Source organism: Micromonas commoda, chromosome 13 (genome assembly GCF_000090985.2).
Source record: "Micromonas commoda chromosome 13, complete sequence".
Classification (NCBI taxonomy): domain Eukaryota; kingdom Viridiplantae; phylum Chlorophyta; class Mamiellophyceae; order Mamiellales; family Mamiellaceae; genus Micromonas; species Micromonas commoda.
The window spans coordinates 831,695-848,457 of record NC_013050.1 but is presented as its reverse complement, the minus strand read 5'-3'; the positions used below and the strand labels follow the sequence as shown (position 1 = coordinate 848,457).

The 16,763-nt window shown below is 66.1% G+C and overlaps 8 protein-coding genes across 8 annotated transcripts; 4 read left to right on the top strand and 4 right to left on the bottom strand.

Moving 5' to 3' along the window:
* Positions 1–260: 260 nt before the first annotated feature.
* On the top strand, positions 261–5,474 carry FAP74 (flagellar associated protein FAP74; the record flags this gene model as incomplete). The annotated part of the gene is made up of 1 exon (XM_002505779.1): positions 261–5,474. The coding sequence occupies one exon, from the start codon at positions 261–263 to the stop codon at positions 5,472–5,474; it is 5,214 nt and encodes a 1,737-aa protein (XP_002505825.1).
* Positions 5,475–5,488: 14 nt separating this feature from the next.
* MICPUN_109406 (predicted protein) lies at positions 5,489–6,767 on the bottom strand. Its single transcript, XM_002505549.1, has 2 exons — positions 6,580–6,767; positions 5,489–6,266 (listed from the first exon to the last, which is right to left on the bottom strand). The coding sequence occupies exons 1-2, from the start codon at positions 6,748–6,750 to the stop codon at positions 5,580–5,582; spliced, it is 858 nt and encodes a 285-aa protein (XP_002505595.1). The 5' UTR covers positions 6,751–6,767; the 3' UTR covers positions 5,489–5,579.
* Positions 6,768–7,152: 385 nt separating this feature from the next.
* On the top strand, positions 7,153–7,767 carry MICPUN_71280 (predicted protein; the record flags this gene model as incomplete). The annotated part of the gene is made up of 1 exon (XM_002505778.1): positions 7,153–7,767. A coding segment is annotated over one exon (615 nt), but the record flags the coding sequence as incomplete, so codon positions are not given.
* An 81-nt stretch (positions 7,768–7,848) lies between these two features.
* Positions 7,849–8,475, bottom strand: MICPUN_87659 (predicted protein; the record flags this gene model as incomplete). Its single annotated transcript, XM_002505548.1, has 1 exon — positions 7,849–8,475. The coding sequence occupies one exon, from the start codon at positions 8,473–8,475 to the stop codon at positions 7,849–7,851; it is 627 nt and encodes a 208-aa protein (XP_002505594.1).
* Positions 8,476–8,599: 124 nt separating this feature from the next.
* On the bottom strand, positions 8,600–10,057 carry MICPUN_92337 (predicted protein). The gene has a single exon (XM_002505547.1). The coding sequence runs from the start codon at positions 9,893–9,895 to the stop codon at positions 8,672–8,674; it is 1,224 nt and encodes a 407-aa protein (XP_002505593.1). The 5' UTR covers positions 9,896–10,057; the 3' UTR covers positions 8,600–8,671.
* A 464-nt stretch (positions 10,058–10,521) lies between these two features.
* On the top strand, positions 10,522–11,764 carry MICPUN_109404 (predicted protein). Its single transcript, XM_002505777.1, has one exon. It carries the CDS (start codon positions 10,717–10,719, stop codon positions 11,569–11,571), a length of 855 nt encoding a protein of 284 aa, XP_002505823.1. The 5' UTR covers positions 10,522–10,716; the 3' UTR covers positions 11,572–11,764.
* A 492-nt stretch (positions 11,765–12,256) lies between these two features.
* On the bottom strand, positions 12,257–13,690 carry MICPUN_65992 (predicted protein; the record flags this gene model as incomplete). Its single annotated transcript, XM_002505546.1, has 1 exon — positions 12,257–13,690. A coding segment is annotated over one exon (1,434 nt), but the record flags the coding sequence as incomplete, so codon positions are not given.
* A 1,426-nt stretch (positions 13,691–15,116) lies between these two features.
* MICPUN_109403 (predicted protein) lies at positions 15,117–16,593 on the top strand. The gene has a single exon (XM_002505776.1). The coding sequence runs from the start codon at positions 15,245–15,247 to the stop codon at positions 16,466–16,468; it is 1,224 nt and encodes a 407-aa protein (XP_002505822.1). The 5' UTR covers positions 15,117–15,244; the 3' UTR covers positions 16,469–16,593.
* Positions 16,594–16,763: the final 170 nt, after the last annotated feature.

The window sequence follows — 16,763 nt, the reverse complement described above, 5'->3', positions numbered from 1 at the left end:
TCAAAGATTTGCCGTTGGCTTTACAGGTGGTCGTGGCGACTTCGGCAGAGGACGTCGCGCCCAGAGGTCGGGGCGGCGTCGCGGCGCTTTGTATCGCAGGCGGAGAGGCGAAGGTGCGCGTCAGGAGCCCGAGCATCCGCGAGGACACGCCCCGCCCGGGCCTCGGTGGGGGCGTACGTGCGGGCCAAATATAGCACTCGGCACTGGTCCAACAGCCATCCGAGGCTCTCATCCTCGCGTCCGCATCGCGTGGGCGCGCCATGGAGGACGAGGACGTCGCTCGCGACGACCCGCCCCTCCGCTCGGATGAAGCCACGGTCCCGTCCTCCCCGACGCCGCAGGACGTCATCGCCAAGATGGCCGAGATGGAGGTGGACGCCGACGCGCACGAGGCTGCGATCGACGCGGAGCTGCGCGGCATCGCCGCCGCCGCCGCGGGCGAGATCGACGCCTTCCTCGCGGAGGCGCAAAAGTCGGTCACGCCCGCGGGGCGCGGCACCCTCGCGGCGCGCGCGCGCGCCGCGCGAGCCTCCGCCGAGCTCCGCCGCGAAACATCCGAGCGAAACGTCGAGGACGAGCGCGCCGTCGCCGCCGCGCTGGCGCACTACGACGGCGCCAAGCGCGCGCTCTCGGAGCTCAGCGCGCGCATGGAACGCGTCCAGCGAACGATCGACGACCTCGAGGACGACGCCGCGGTCGTCCGCGGCGAGATGGACGGGACGCCCGGCGAACCAGATCCCGGAGCGGTGGCCATGGGCGCGACGGGGACACACGGGCTCGCGACGCTCCCGCGGCGACGAAGGCTCGAGCGCGAGGCGGCCGAGTACGCCGCGGAGATTGCGTCGCGAACGGAGGAGCTCGAACGCCTCGACGCGGAGGTGGCTGACGCGAGGCGCGAGCTCATCGACGCCGAACACGACGTGGTATTCGTCGACGATTTACGCGCAGCTGTCGCGAAGAGGGAGGCGGATGCGCTCGTTCGAGATGCGGCTCGCGTCGCGGACATCTCGCGGACGGACGCCGAGGCGCTGCGTCGGTACGAGGCGGCGAGGTACGCGGCGTATACAAGGGAACGGACGCGGCGGGAGATGGTGGCGGAGCGGGAACGGTTCGTGGTCGAGGCGGGGCGCGCGAGTCGGGCGGATGCGTACAAGCGCGTCAACGAAAAGCTTCGATTCGTTCGCGAGCATCTCGAAGCCGCGGCGGCGATGGACCGCGAGAGGCACGTGCACGACACGCGGCGGTTGCTAGAGCTGAAACACTCCACGGAACGGGCGTTCGAGCAGGTTGCGAAGTACGTCGCGGCGAAGAATAGCTTCCACGAGCAGCGCAAGGCGGATCGGCGTCGCGAAGCGGCGGATCTGCTCGCCAAGGGACAGAACCCGTACTTGGTGTTCCAGGAGAGGGAGGAGGCGCGGCGGGTGCGCGCCGCGACGGCGCGCAACGCGCGCAACCACGAGATGCGCATGGAACAGATCCGCGCGCGTCTGTCCAAGGAGGAGAAGGAGGAGGCTCGACGCGCGGCGGAGGTCGCGAAGAAGAAGGAGCTGGACCAGATGTACACACGGACGCTCGGCCGTCGAGCGCGGGAGGAGCGAACGAAAAAGTACATGGAGGGCGCGACGCGCGCCGGCGTCGACATACTGGACGCCACGGGCAGAAACACGGTGTTCCCGAGCCAGGTGTCGCGCGTACCGCCCAAGTCGCTCGGCCTCGGAGGTTTGCGGGACGATCCCGAGCGAAGAAAGATGGTCGCGGACGACGTCGCCCCGGGCGCTCAGCCGCTGGACGCGATGCTGACGCGACGAGAACGGGAGCTGCGTCTGGGCGAAGGCGTCGGCGTCGGTAGCCTGGGCAAGGAGTACGAGCCGAGCTGGAACGCCGGGCCGGACCGGGGCACGGGCGCCGCGACGCCGCGGCCGCCGGGAACGCTAACGGGAACGAACGACGCGACCAAGACGGCGAAGGGCGAGGAGGAGGACGGCGACGGACTTGGCCTGGAGGAACCCGAGGACGAGGAGGCGATCAAAACCCGCGAGCGGAGGAGCGCGCTCCTCCGGATGGAATCCGAGCGGCTCAAGGCGAAGGCCAAGGAGCGGTTCTCCGACCCCGACAGGCTGTACTCGTCGCAAGTCGTGTGCGGACGCGAGTTCGCCGGCGACTCGTTCGCCCCAACACCGAAGATTGGCTTCCTGTTCACCGACTTCGAGGCTGGCGGGACGTACCGCAAGAAAATAACGGTGACGAACGTGTCCTACTCCACGGGCACGTTCAAGGTGATGGACATGGAGTACCCGTACTCGTCGCTCTTCGACGTCGAGTACGCGCCACCCGGTCGAATGAGCGCGGGGATGAGCACTTCCATCTCCCTGACGTTCACCCCACGGACGATGGACCCAGTGAGTTGCCACCTCTCGTTGTCGACAAACACGGGAATCGTCCGCGTCCCCGTCGAGTGCAGGCCCAAGTCCGCGGAGGTGTACCTGGTCAACGAGGAGCTGGACTTTCCGGAGACGCTGGTGGGTCAGAGCGCCGTCGCGTTCGCGCAGCTCATCAACGAGGGGGCGATACCCGTGCCGTTCGCGTGCGAGTACCCGGTCCCCGCGGGGTGCGTACCGGGAAGTCGCGACGGCGTGGACGCGAGCGACGACTCCCCGTTTACCGTTCGCGTCCGCGGGTCGTGGAAGGAGCTCGAGGACGGTGGACGGGTGCCGAGCGCCGAGGGCGTCGTCCCCGGATACGGCAGCGCGTTCATCGTGTGCGAGTTTCACCCGCGGCGCGACGGAACCGTCCAGGAGGACGTCCACGTCAGGCTCGGGGCGCCGCTCGACGTCGACGCGGTGGTCAAGCTTCGCGCGGTGGCGGGGCCGCTGCCGGTGCACCTGGACGGCCGGACGACGATGGATTTTAAGGGCGTCGCCATCGGGTGCGTGTACAGGGACGAACTCATCGTGAAGAACCGCGCGGACGTCCCCGCGAGGTGCGTCTTACGCGTCCCGGAGTGCCTGTTGGGATCGTGCGAGATCATACCCGACATGCTCTTCTGCCAGCCCGGGGGTTCGGCGACGTTCAGCGTCAAGATGACGCCCACCGCGAAGACGGCGGAGCGTTGCAAAAAGTTTATAAACCCCGAGACGGGATGCGTCGAGGTGCCGATGAAGGTGACCACGCCGGGGCAGAACCTGCCGGTGCCGTTCACCCTGCGCGCGCTGCTCACGAGCTCTGACTTGACCTTCGATCCACCTACCGTGGACTTTGGCAAGGTGGCGCTGGGCGAGGTGTCCGCGGTCAAGGTCAAGATCACCAACCGCGCTCGGCTGATGCAAACGTTTGGTTTCTCCGAGCTGCCGGACACCGTCTCCGTGGCGCCCTCACCGTACGGGGAGATTCTCGCCGGGGAGACGCTCGAGGTGGAGCTTCGATACGCCCCGCATCTCGTCCGCACCCAAGCGTTCGACGTGCGCGTCAAGACTCTGTTGGGGGGTCGGATCTTTAACCTCTCGTGCGTGGGAAGGGGCGTGAGACCCGCGCTGGAGATGACTGGCAACGTGGTCACGCTTCCCCCGACGGCGGCGCGGGAGATGTCGCACGGCGTCGTGGTGATTCGCAACACGTCCAGGCGTCGGACGGAGACGTTCGAGTTTGTCGTCCCGGCGGAGGCGTCGAACGTCCTGCGGGTGTCGCCGCACGTCGGGACGCTTGGGCCGGGACAAGGCACGCGAGTCAGGGTCGAGTTTTGCCCCGAGGACCCGCCGCCGCCGACGCCGCCGCCGGCGCCGACGCCCGAGCCGCCCGAGCTGGACGAGGACGGTAACCCGATCGAGAAACCCGACCAACCCGAGGACGGGGACGGGGACGGGGACGGGGACGGGGACGAAAAGTCGGCACCCGGGGACGCGGACGGCGCCGAAGCCGTGGAGGGTGAGGACGCGCCAGCCCCAGCCCCCGAACCGGAACCGGAACCGGAACCCGAACCCGAGGAGCCTCCGGAGCCCAAACGCGACGTGTGGCGCGTCCCCGTGTTCATCAAAGCCGCGCCTCCCCTCACCGAGGACGAGCAGACGTTCGACCCGAACGACGACGACGAGTGGGTCGGTCACCCGACGGCGGTGCAGCACGTGGAGGTTCGAGCAGTGACCCGCGCGGGAAAATCCTCCGTCGTCGTCGACAACCTTCACGAGGTGCCCGGGACCGCGGAGCTGACGTACGACCTCGACTTTGGCCACGTGGCGGTCGGAGATAGGGTGGTTCGGTCGATCAGGCTCCGGAACCTCGCGGACGTGGCGGTTGGGGTTGGGATGTCCGCCCCCGACCACGAGGGCGTCTTCACGGCGCTCACCGCTTTTCGACCGATGCCGCCGCTCGGCGAGTTCGAGCTCAAGGTGGCGTTTCAACCCGGCCGCGTGCACGACTATCACGAGATCGTCACCCTCAAGACGACGCTGCGGACGATCCGCGTGGCGATGCGGGGCGCCGGGATCTCGCCCGCGCTCGACGTGGAACCGAGCGACGTCGTCGACTGCGGCGACGCCGTGCCGGGTGATTGCAAAAACGTGACGCTGACGTTGACAAATCCCACCGACTTTCCCCAGCGTTGGCGCGCGGAAGTTCGAAACCTCAACTCGCACGGCTTGACGTCGAGGTCGCCGTTCACGTTCTCCCCCGGCGGCGGCGTCATCGCGCCGAAGGGCACGTGCGCGGTGACGCTCTCCTTCACCCCGGATGCGCCCGGAGCTCCGTACGGAAACGACCGGATGTTTTCCGGGACGATCGCGATCGTCGTGGCGGGAGGCGGCGGACCGGGCGCGGAGACGACGCGGGAGCTGCGGGCTCGATGCTGGGCGGACGGTTCTTTCGTGTGCGGCGGGGACGACGACGGGCCGGACGACGACGACGCGGATTTTTCCAATCCGCTGCCGCCGTCGGTCGACGCGAACGGGTTGCGAATGGGGTTGAGGGAACCGCGCCCGCGAGCTCCGTACGAACTCATCGAGCTCACGCTTCCGGGCCCGATCCGCCCGGGCGACACCGCGTCCGCCTCGTTACACGTCGGCTCGGTGAAGAACGCGGACGGCGGTGGGTCGAACGCCGAGTACGCGTTTGAAAGTTTCGCAGCGGACGACGTCGCGAAGGGTTGGAGCGTGGACGAGCCGAGCGGTTCCGTCGCGGCGGGCGATCGGAAGAAGGTGACGTTCACGTTCGCGTACCCGCCAGCGCCGCGGCCGGTGGACCCGTGCTACTTTGGCATCCCGGAGACGGTGAGGGCGGACGTGACGTGCGTGCTGCGGGGGGGCGCGCCGGCGCCGGCGGAGGAAGGGGGGCGGGAGGTGCGGGTGACGCTGCGGTGCCGGCTGCTGCCGCCGCGAACCGCGGAGGAGATCGCGGCGGCGGAGGCGGAGGCGGTGAAGGCTTCCGCGGAGGAGGGAGACGGAGGCGGGGACGGGGTGGACGCCGGCGACGGCGGCGGCGCCTGAGCGCGTTTGTGCTTGAATGCGCGAGCTCTCTCTCTCTCGAGGTTTTTACTCCTAATAATTTCTATAGTTTTCGACGCCCATTCCCCGCCCACTTACGTCGCCCGCTCACTTCGCCTTCTTCTCCATGTCCGCGAGGTTGAGGAGGAGCGAGTCCGCGTTGAGCATCACCCTGTTGTTGCTCTCGCTCATCGTCTGCGCGATGTCCCTCGCCGCCTCGATCCTTCGCAGGGTGATGAAAGCCGGGTTGGACGCGATGGCCTCGCCGATGAGCTTCGCCGACTTGGCCTCACCCTCCGCCCTGATGACCGCCGATCGCTTATCCTGCTTGGCCTTCTCCACGATGAACTTGGCCCGCTCCGCCTCCTGCTGCGCCACCTGCTTGGCCTCGATGGCCGCCGTGTACTCGCGCCCGAAGGTGAGCGCCGTGATGGACACGTCGTCGAGGAGCATGTTAAAGCCCGCCGCGCGTTGGATGAGCTGCGAACGCACGGCGAGGGACACCTGCTCGCGCTGGGTGATGAGCTGCGAGGCGTTGTACTGCGCCACGACGGACTTGAGGGTCTCGTGGACGATGGACGGGAGGACGCGCTCGTTGAAGTCGGTGCCGAGGTTGCGGTAGATGGTGGGCAGCTTCGACGCGTCCGGGCGCGTGAGGACGCGGAGGGTGATGTTCACCATCTGGAGGTCGCGCGAGCCCGAGTGGGACGAGATCTGGTGCGCGCGCGCGCGAACGTCGTAGGTGATGGGGCGCTCGATCCACGGGATCATGGGATGCGTGCCCTCGGTGAAGATCTGTCGGGAGGGTGGCGGGGGACGGACGGGGGGGACGGGTCAGGTCGTGGACGATCCGGTTCGCGGGTCAGATCTCGGGCCGCCGCTTGACGCGTCGTCGTCAATTCCGTCGTGCCGCCTGAGTCGGGAAAATTGCCCTAAACCCGAGCGGCGGGCGCGGCGAGATCGCGTCGGGTCGCGCGTCGGGTCGCGCGTCGTCGAAGCGCGCCGATCGACGCGGACGACCCGTTCGCGACGATCGGCGGCGCGCGTATCCGCGGTCGCGCCCGAGCCGACGTCATCGCGGACGTCGTCGCGGACGTCGTGGACGCACCTTCTCGCGGATGCCGACGAATCGGTTGTACACGATGGCGCGGTGGCCGCCCTCGACGTTGAAGAGGGAGTGGTAGAGGCCGTACGCGCCCGCGCCGCCGAACACGGCGGTCTGCACGATCCCCGAGATGAGCCTCGGGTCCGGCAGCTTCACGTTTCGCACGTTCTGCATGATCGTCTCGACACGCGTGCCTCCTTCTGATCGCCGCAAATTGCGCCACGTGAACAAAATGACTGCGCCGGCCAATATTCATCCACTTCTCATCCGCGCCCGAGACGGGCGATGTGGGGAGGCGCGGAGGATGGAGAGAGCGGCGGGTTCCGCTTCAACTTCGGCGGCGACGCGGATGCGGCGGCCGCGGATGACCCAGCCGCGGGTCGAAAGGACGAGAACGAGGAGGAGGAGGCCGCGCAGGGTCGCATCGCCGGGACGGAGGTGCTCGCGTCGGAGGTACCGGATCCGGTCCCGGGATGGAGACCCGAACTCGTCAAACTCGACGAGTGCGTCACCGTGGTCAAGGGCGCGGTGACGTCCACGGACGCCGCGAACGCCCTCGGGGGCGCCGACGGCGACATCGCGCGGAGCGACCTCGTGCGGGGGAAGTACGAGGGCGGCTTCAAGCTCTGGGAGTGCTCGCTCGACCTCGCCAGGCATCTCTTAAAGCGCGCGAACGCGCCCGACGGCCCGAGGCTCCACGGCGCGGACGTCCTGGAGCTCGGATGCGGACACGGCGTGCCGGGCATCGTCGCCGCCATCATGGGCGCGCGGCGGGTGACGCTGTGCGATTACAATCCCGAGGTGATCCGCGCGCTGGCCATTCCCAACGTCCGCGCAAACTTCGTCGACGACGAAAAAGAAGTGCGGGATCGGTTCGCGTACGTGGGCGGCGACTGGGGGGACCTGGACGCGTTCGTGCCCGCCCAGAGCGCGGACGTGGTGCTCGCGGCGGAGACCATCTACTCCACGGCGTCCTACGCGAGGCACGTGCGCTTGCTTCGAAGGGCGATGCGGAAACCGGACGGCGTCGCGTTGGTCGCCGCGAAGAGGTATTACTTCGGCGTGGGCGGCGGGACGGACGCGTTCGGGGCGGCGATAACGAACGCGCACCCGGACATGGAGGTGGAGACGGTGGAGACGTTCTCGGACGGCGCGAGTAACGTGCGGGAGATACTCAGGGTGCGGTTCAGGCGATAGGCGACGGGCGCCGGGCGATGGGCGCAATCTCGTTTAGAAATCTAGCTAGCTAGCCGATGACCATCGTCGTCGTCGTCACTCGGGCGCCTTCGCCTCCAGGAACTTGAGTATGGCGCGTCGCCTGTGCGAGAACATCGCCTGCTCGTGGAACTGCAGCTCCCCGAACGTCTTGTCGTGACCCGCCGGCGTGAACACGCTGTTCCACGACGCCTTTCCGTGCTTCACGTCTCCCCTCGGCGGTCCCAGGATGGCGCCCTCGATCTCTCCGACGAAGAGCTCGGGGGTTCCGTCGAGCTCGCCGCCGTCCCTGACGTGCACGGCGGCGAGGTTGCACGTCACGAGCGCGTGCCTGTCCTCGTACCGGCTCATCATGTCCCACAGCCCGGCGTCGCCGATGGCCTCGAGCATGGGTTTGCAGTACGGACCGGGGAATCCGTTCAAACACCGGAGGTGGAGACCCACGTCCTCGGTGACGACCCAGTCGACGTCCGGCGGGATGGCGCCGCGCTCCCGCAGCAGCCGCGTCGCCTCCACCACCTTGCTCGCGCCGATCTCCTCCGGGGTGCCCTGAACCTCGACCGGGTCCGCGTCCACCTGCACGTACTCCACCGTCGATGACTCGTGCGACTCGTTCCATCCGTCGATGACGAAGCTCGCCTCGCGGAACTTGCCCGCGTTCCCCGTGCAGTACAGCACCTTCATGACCTTCGACGGGGAGGAAGAAGACGCGTGGCACCGCACCGATCGGGGAACCTGCGCCGCGCGCGCCGCCAGAGCCATCCGGTGTGAGGCGAAGCGACGCGACGGGACGGCGAGTGGCCACGAAAAAATAATGATAATCTCCATTGACGACGTCCCTGATGTACTACGAAGGTAAGTGTCAGCTGCCCGCTCTACATCAGCAGAGGTCCTCGGGTTTGACGTCGGTTTCCTCCCGCGTCGCCAGGTCCTTCACCCGAACAACCCCTTGCTCCCACTCCTTCTCGCCAATCAGCACCACGCGCGACGCACCGCACCGCTCCGCGTGCTTAAACGCCCACTTCGGCTTCTTCCCATCCTCGATGACCAGATCGACGCTTCGACCCGCCGCCCTCAACCTCGCGGCGATGCCCATCGCCGCCGGCCTGAGCGCCGCGTTCATGGGGTACACCAAGTCGTCGACGTTACCGCTCTTGAGCGACTCCGGCAGCAAGCCCTTGTCCTTGACGAGCTCCATGATCACGGCGTCGCCAAAGCCGAAGCCCACCATCGGCCGATCCTCCCCGCCGAGCGCGCCGAGCAACTTGTCGTAACGCCCGCCGCCGCAGATGGCGCGAAGTTCACCCGCGCGATCGAAGCCCTCGAACACGACGCCGGTGTAGTACGACAAACCGCGGACGACGGACGCGTCGAACACGAGCCAGTCGCGGTAGCCGTACGCCTCGGCGTGCGAGAAGAGGAGCTTGAGGTCCGATACGGCGTCGGCGTCTGCGCCGAGGAGGGACTCGAGTTGGTCGATGGAACGCATCGCCATCGCGTCGAGGATGCCGTCGATGGCCGCCTCCTTCACGCCGAGCGCCGCGAGCTCCTCCACGACCTTCTCGCGCGGGAGCTTCTCGATCTTGTCCACGACGACGCACACGGGGGCGAAGGAGTCGTCCGGGACGTCGAAGCGCCTGAGCACCGCCTGCAGCACCTTGCGGCTGGACACCTTGATCCCGACGTCGGCGGAGGTGATGCCGAGCCGGGTGAAAAAGTCGGTGATGGCGGCCAAGAGCTCCGCCTCCGCCTCCACCCCCTCCACGCCGACGATGTCCATGTTCCACTGGTAGTGCTCCCTGCGCCGCCCGCGGGTCATGCGCTCGTAGCGCCAGCACTGGCCGACGGCGAACCACTTCGCCGGGAGCGCGAGGGATTTGCCCTGCTGCATGATGAGGCGCGCGAACGACGGCGTGAGCTCCGGGCGGAGCGCCACCCGTCGGGCACCCTTGTCCTCGAAGTTGTACAGCTGCGTGGTGATCTCCTCGCCCGCTTTGCGCACGTAGAGCTCCTCGGACTCGAGCACCGGGGCGTCGAACTCCTCGAACCCGAACGATCGCGCGACGTCCCTGAAGTGCCCGAAGAGCCAGTTGCGGACGCGCATCTCCTCCGGCGGGAAATCGCGCGTTCCCTTGGGCGGCTGCAGGTCGATCTGCTTCACCTTCTTACCCGCGTCGCCCTGCTTGTCGGGGGAGACGGTGGTGGTGGACCGTCCGCCGCTCTCCTTCGCCGCGGCGACGACCGCGAATCGTCGGTGGGTCCCCCAGCCAGCCGCGGCGGGGTTGGGGACGGGCGACGCCGCGGACCTGCGCGTGATGAGGCCGCCGCGGATGAGCGCTCGAAGGGACGTGGGGGTACGCATCATCGCGTTCGGGTGTTTCGCGGCCAACATCTCACCGCGGTGGGCGGCTGCGCGATGACGCAATGTGCGCTCCCGAGGGTTCAGGGCTTATCTTTGCGCTCGCTCGAGTCCGGTGCGTGACGTCGAAGCGGAAAGTCTCGGGTTTCACGCGTTTCTTCCAGCCTACGGTGATCAGTATGGCATTTAAGCCAAATAGGCCGAAAAGGGCGTCAAAACGTATGAATCCCAGCTATGAGACAACCGTTGGAAAATGCTGGAAAAAAAAGTCTGTCGCAAAGATCTTTGATGTCGATGCCAGGCTGCCAAAAAAGATTGAGCGATGTCACGATGCTGAGTCACGCAGCGAACCCCGATCGCACTATTAACAACCGCGATACGCTGCGTCGACGCCCGTCACGCCGCCAATCACACCGCCGACACCTCGTCGACGAACCGTTCAATCCCTCCCGCGCGCGCTCGGCATCGACGCGCTCCCGCATTAACCGGCACTCACCGTCTCCGGCCTCCCGCGAAGAGCGGATAAATATCTGCCTGCAGGGATTTCCCGCGCCAGCAGGATCTTTATGCCGACCGTCGCCCTGACGTCCGTATCCGCCGCCCTGGCGGCACCCCGCGCGTGCGCCTCGCGCACCGCGTCGAGTTCCAAGCTCGCATTCTACCAACGATGCAAGACCGAGACGCACGCGATCCGCCTCGCGTCGCGTCAGGTTTACCGCGTCGAGATCTCCCGGCGCGGAGATGCCCGATGCAGGGCTGCGGGATCTAACCGCGTCGTCGTGAGCGTGGAGGCGTCCGCTTCCACCAAGGTGATCGTGCAGGGCAGGCACCTCGAGATCACCGACTCCATCCGCGAGTACGCCGAGGAGAAGATCAACAAGGCGGTCGCGCACTTCGATCAGCACGACGTCCGCGAGGTGGACGTGCGCTGCTCCTCGCGCGGGGGCGCCGATAAGAAAACCCCCGGTGGCGCCCTGCAGAAGACGGAGGTCACCGTGTACACCCGCAACGGAATCATCCGATCCGAGGAGGAGGCCGACGATCTCTACGCGTCCATCGACGCCGTCAGCGACAAGCTCGAGCGCAAGCTCCGCAAGGTGAAGGAGAAGAAGATCTCCAAGCGGCCCAAGCACAACAAGAACGCGCCCAAGGCGCAAACCGACGCAATCGTGGAAGAGATGCAAGCCGCGGATGAGGCGCTGGCGGACGAGAGCATGGACTACGACGAGGTCGTCCGCGAGAAGTTCCACCCGGTGCGCAAGTGCACGGTGTACGAGGCGGCGGAGGAGATGGAGAACCTCGGGCACACCTTCTTCGCCTTTCGGAACGTGGCGCAAGGTAACGAGGTCAACGTCGTGTACAAGCGGGACGCCGGCGGCTACGGGGTCATCGTGCCGGTCGACATCGACGTCGACGCGTGACGGATGCATCGCGGGGCCATCACGGTAGTCCTCCGTTCCGTCGTCGTGTCGTCACGCACGGGGGGCTTCATCGAGCCGGATAACACGTACGGGGCCGGTATTCTTTATGCGAGCCGTTTGATTGAGGACGGTAGCGGGGAAAGCCGCGAGGCTTCCCTCGCTGGTTTTGTAAAATTCTGTTGTCGTTATTAAATTGAGCCCGTAATTCGGCTCGTCACGTGTACCGAAACAGCTCCCCGAACCGCGTGATCGCCTCGCCCTTGTGCCCGACCCTGAGCACCACGGCGTTCTTGTGGTTCTCCGGGTGTTTAGGCGGGGACTCGCACACCAGCTTCGAGTCGCTCGCCTCCACCGCCGGGACCCACACGGAATCCTTCTCCTTTCCGAACAGGCACCCCGAGTCCTCGTCGCCGGCGCCCAGGTTACTCCCCGTCACCGTCACGAGCGTCCCGCCAGCCGACGGTCCGTTCGACGGCGAAATCGCCTTAATCTCCGCCTGCCTGCACGTCGCGTGCACCTCGTCCGCCCAGTCGGGTAGCGGGCAGAACAGCGGGTTCAACCCGAGGTTGATGTTGCGTTCCTCGTACCCGGCTGATCTGTCGTGACGCGCGGGAAGGAAGGGCACGCGCCCGACGCCCCCCTCGCCGTCGTCGCCGTGCGGATCCCAGAGCGTCTCCGGGAGCCGCCCGTGGAACCTGTTGCCGCTCAGGTCGCTGTCGCGGAGGCACGGGTGCGTGCCCAGCCACGGCGGAATCGGCCCGGTGAGTTTGTTGTTGTTCACGACGAGCGCGCGGAGGAGCTCGAGGGATTCGAGCTCGTTCGGGATGGGCCCGTCGAGCCTGTTGACGCCGAGCCGGATCTCGGCGAGGTCCGTGGCGTTCGCCAACGCCGCGGGGATGCGTCCGCTCAGTTTGTTCTCGCTGAGGTCCAGTCTGGCGAGCTCGGGGCAGTCGCCGAGCTCGGGGGGTATCTCGCCGACGAGCTGGTTCCTTCGCAGCTGGAGGGACGCGAGCCGGGGCAACCGGCCGATATCTTTGGGAATCTCGCCGCTGATCTTGTTGAAGGAGGCGTGAAACTCCTTGAGCATCTTCGCGGTGGCCATGGCCTCGCCGGGGAGCGCGCCCTCGAGCTTGTTTCTGTCCAAGTAAAGGTGCATGAGCAGCGGAAGCTTGGTGAAGTAGTCGCCCGGGATCTGTCCCTCGAAGGAGTTGTCGTAGAGAAGCGCCGCGCGAAGCGACGGGATCCGCGGGAGAACCTTGGGAAGCTCGCCGCTGAGATTGTTCCTGCTCACGTCGAGGTACTCCAGCTTGGTCAGACCCTCGAACTTCTCCGGAAGCTGTCCCGTGAGCTTGTTCGACCCCAGGTCCAAGCTCTCCAGCTCGCGAAGCTCGGCGATGCCGGGTGGCACCCCACCCTCGAGCTTGTTCCCGCGCAGTTTCAGATGCTTGAGCCGGCCCAGGCGGGTGATCCCCTCGGGTATCGCCCCCGTGAGCCCGTTGTTGCTCAGGTCCAGCGTGCGGAGGTTGTAACACTGGTCGATGGACTCGGGGATCTCTCCGAGGAGTCCGGTGTTCGACAGGGTGAGCTCCTCGAGGTTTTGGAGCTTACCGATCCACGTCGGAAACTTACCCTTGACGCCCGAGTTACCCGTGAGCGAGAGCCTCTGCAACGATTTCATGCCGACCCACGCCTCGGGGATCTTGCCGGTGAACTTGTTCTTCACCTCCAGCCCTTCTTCGCCCAGGTAGAGCACCTCGAGCGACTTCATCTTGCCCATCTCCTTGGGAAGCGCGCCGTGGAACCCGTTGGCGCTCAGGTCGAGGTGGCGGAGGTTCTTCAGGCGGCCGAATTTCTTGCTCAGCTTGCCCGTCATGCGGTTGGAGGACAGCGCGAGCGTCTGCAGCTTGGTCATGGAGAAGAGCTCGTCGGGGATCTCTCCGGAGAAGAGGTTATCGGACATGTCCAGGTACAGCAGCTCGTCCAGCTTCGCGAGAGCCGTCAAGTTGAGCTCGCCCCAGCACGCCACGTTGTTCAGGTTCATGTTGAGCTGCGTGACCCGCCCGCCGGTGCACACGACGCCGTGCCAGTTGTTCGCGCACGGCTCGCCCACGCCCCAGTTGCGCTGCACGCTCCACCGAATCCCGTTGCACTCGTCGTAGAACTCCTCCAGCGCGCGCTTATCCGAGCTCGTCGGGACCAGGGCGTAGCCCTTATCCGTCGCGGCGGGCATGATCATCGTGGTACCGTCCGCCGCGAACCGCCGCGGCCGGGACTCGGGCCGTCCCACGCCCACCCCGCCGCCCCACGCGTGCCGCCAGGTGTCGCCCCATCGGAGCGACTTTCCCGTCTGCGGGTTCACGTACGCCCTCGCCTCTTTTCTTAGCTGCGTCATCATCTCCTTCGCGGCGTCGTCTGCCCCGTTGATCTCCTCCTCGATCGGGGACGACGGGACGATCGAGGTCGAACGCCCGTCGGAAGATGAACCGTCACCGTCCACCTCGGCGAGCATCGAAGCCTCCGCCGCGGCGTACGCGTCCACAGCCTCGGCAGATGTGCCGTCGGACTTCTTGGCCACCTGGTCGGAAGATGAACCGCCGCCGTCCGAGTCGATCTCCGCCTGGTAGCTCTCGACGGACTGCGTCTCGTCGGCGTCGGCGTCGGAGGCGGGGCGGCGCTCGGAGATGCCGGTGCTCGTGGGGTGGTCGGCGCCGTCCCAGACGAACTTGCGATCGCGAAAGTTTTCATCCGGCTTGGCCGCGGACTTGACCATGCGATCGGTGAGCTGGTACCGCAGGAAGTACTCCTCGTACTTCTTGAGGTTGGTCTGCTTTTCGTCGGCGCGAGTCATCTCCGGGGACGGCGTCGCGTTCTCGCCGGACGGGGCGTCGCACGATCCCACCTCGCCGGACGACGCGTCGCACGATCCGTCGTCGGGCGGTGCCTCTGCCCCGGCCCGGGTGCCGTCAAGCGACGGCTTCGCGACGGGATCCGCGCCGGGCGCCTGCCATATCCCGTCGCTGAGCAGCCCCGCGGCGGCCGGTCCTCCCGGTGCGAGCTCCTTGAGCGCGCGTTCGGCGGCGATGAGATGCGGTGGAAGGTGCGGCTGTCGGTCGGGAGAAGGAACGGGACGAAGGGTCAGTCGATCGAGCTTCAGGGCGATCGCGAACAACAGCTGCTGGGAAAGAGAGATCGAGGCGCCGCGAAGGGGAGGGAGTTCGACGGACGCGCACCTTGGCGTACAGTCGGGGTCGCGGGCGCGGTCCGAACGCGTCGATCGCGCGGATCTGGGCGCACAGCACCGCCAGCAAGAGACACGCACGCGCCGTGAGCCTCATCGTCGTCGTCGCTCGTCGCGCGTCCCTTCCCAGTGGCCGAAAGGGAGGCGCGAGTCGCGGACCGATGTCAACTTCGAGCGGGAAAAAAAAATGGAGCAGGGGCCGTCGTGCCAAGAACCTCTCCTCGCAGTGAGGCGGACGTGTCAAAACCCGAAGTTTCGGGAAATTTGGGTTCCGTCACAGAGCTTTTAGTATGAAAAAAAGGGGAATTTGCCAAAAGGAAAATTGGCGTTCAGCCCGAACGAAATTCGGTCCGAGCATTCACGGGGGAATAAAATCTGCGAACGTGTAGGGTGATACCGTTAACGCGGATCGCCCCCCCCACCACAAGCGCCGCCATGGGCGTCGTCGGCAAGCTCCTCGGCAAACTAAATGCGTTCGATCCCAAACGAGACGGCTTCGCCGGAGCCGTCACGGACGCGAGCGAACAGACCAAACTCGGCGCCTTCCTCTCCGTCGTGGTCCTCCCGATGTGCGTCGCGGCTTACTCAGCCCTCTACTTCGTCCAGTTCTACTACGGCTTCGGGGAGAGTGCGCCGCCGCTGTACAAGGTGACCACGGCCGAGACGCTCCAGTACGGGAACCAGGTCAAGGAGCTCGCCTTGGAGTGCACCAACCCGAACGGATGCTACTTCAGGCTCCCGCAGGGAGGGGCGACCATGTGCCAGAGCGGAAAGATAAATCAAGCTGCCCCTGACACTGACTTTTGCGACACGTCGTCCACCCCCCCGGCGGGCCCCACCCCCCCGGCGGGCGGCAACAACCAGAATCCGAATCCGGGCCCCAACCCACCAGTGAACGGACGCAAGCTGCTCGCGGATGAGTACCCTTGGCGCCAGGCTGCGCGGAGCCTCCTCGAGACTCCGCCGACGGAGGCAAAATGCTCCGGCAAGGTTGACTGCGGCAAGGTCATGGACGCGGACGACGGAGTCTGCGCGTTCGCGCTCTCCGACCCCACCGACGCCCTCACCGTCGCGTGGAGGGACGACAGCATGGCTTCGAATCAAAACCCTAAACCAAAGTGCCAAGGTCACTGCAACTTCGGCGTGTCGCTCGTGACTGATTACCTCGACGAGGACAGCCAGAAGATCAAGCAGAAGAAGATCCGCGTGTACCGCGGCATCACGCTCCTGTCCCTCGTCGAGCGCCACGACCCACAGATGCAGTGGGACTCCTCGCACCCGGACAAGGCCACCAAATCCGGCCGCACGGTCATCTACGAGTGGGGAATCACCCCGGTGGACATCGTTGGCACGGTGGACTCCTCAAACCTCTGCTGGTCAGATATGAAGGACGCATCTGACATCAAAACTTCGATCGTCAACAGCGAAGAAGTCGTCAACGCCAAGGGCGTCAAGTTCAATCCGTTCCCGCTCTACACCAAGGTGACCACGTCGTATCCCTCGCCGGTCATGGCTTACCTCGCGGCGGTCGGTGGTATCGCCGCCACCCTCGGCGGAATGTTCGGCATCGTCCACACCGTGCACCTCGAGTTGCTGAAGCGCAAGGACGCCATCGAGGCTGGACTGAAGAGGAGCGCTCCCGCGGAGAACGCCGCGTGATGAGCCATCCGACCCAAAACTTCGCTTTCCCGCCTGTGCGTGCTCTATGTTATCGTGTCATCCTGCCTGCCTGCTACCTTCGTACTCATAGTGTTACTTCCAATAAAAATCTGAGAGATGTGATGAGTTGGCGAAAGAAACTTTAAGAAACTAATGTTAACACCGTTAGGATTCTGAGTTGACGTCCGTTGACCCGCGCGCCGCCACTCTACCAAGCCGGGGAAGCGGCACCGCACGCGAGCCCGCGAAACTGCCCTTGCCGAAAATCACGAACCAGGTACATCCCACAAACACG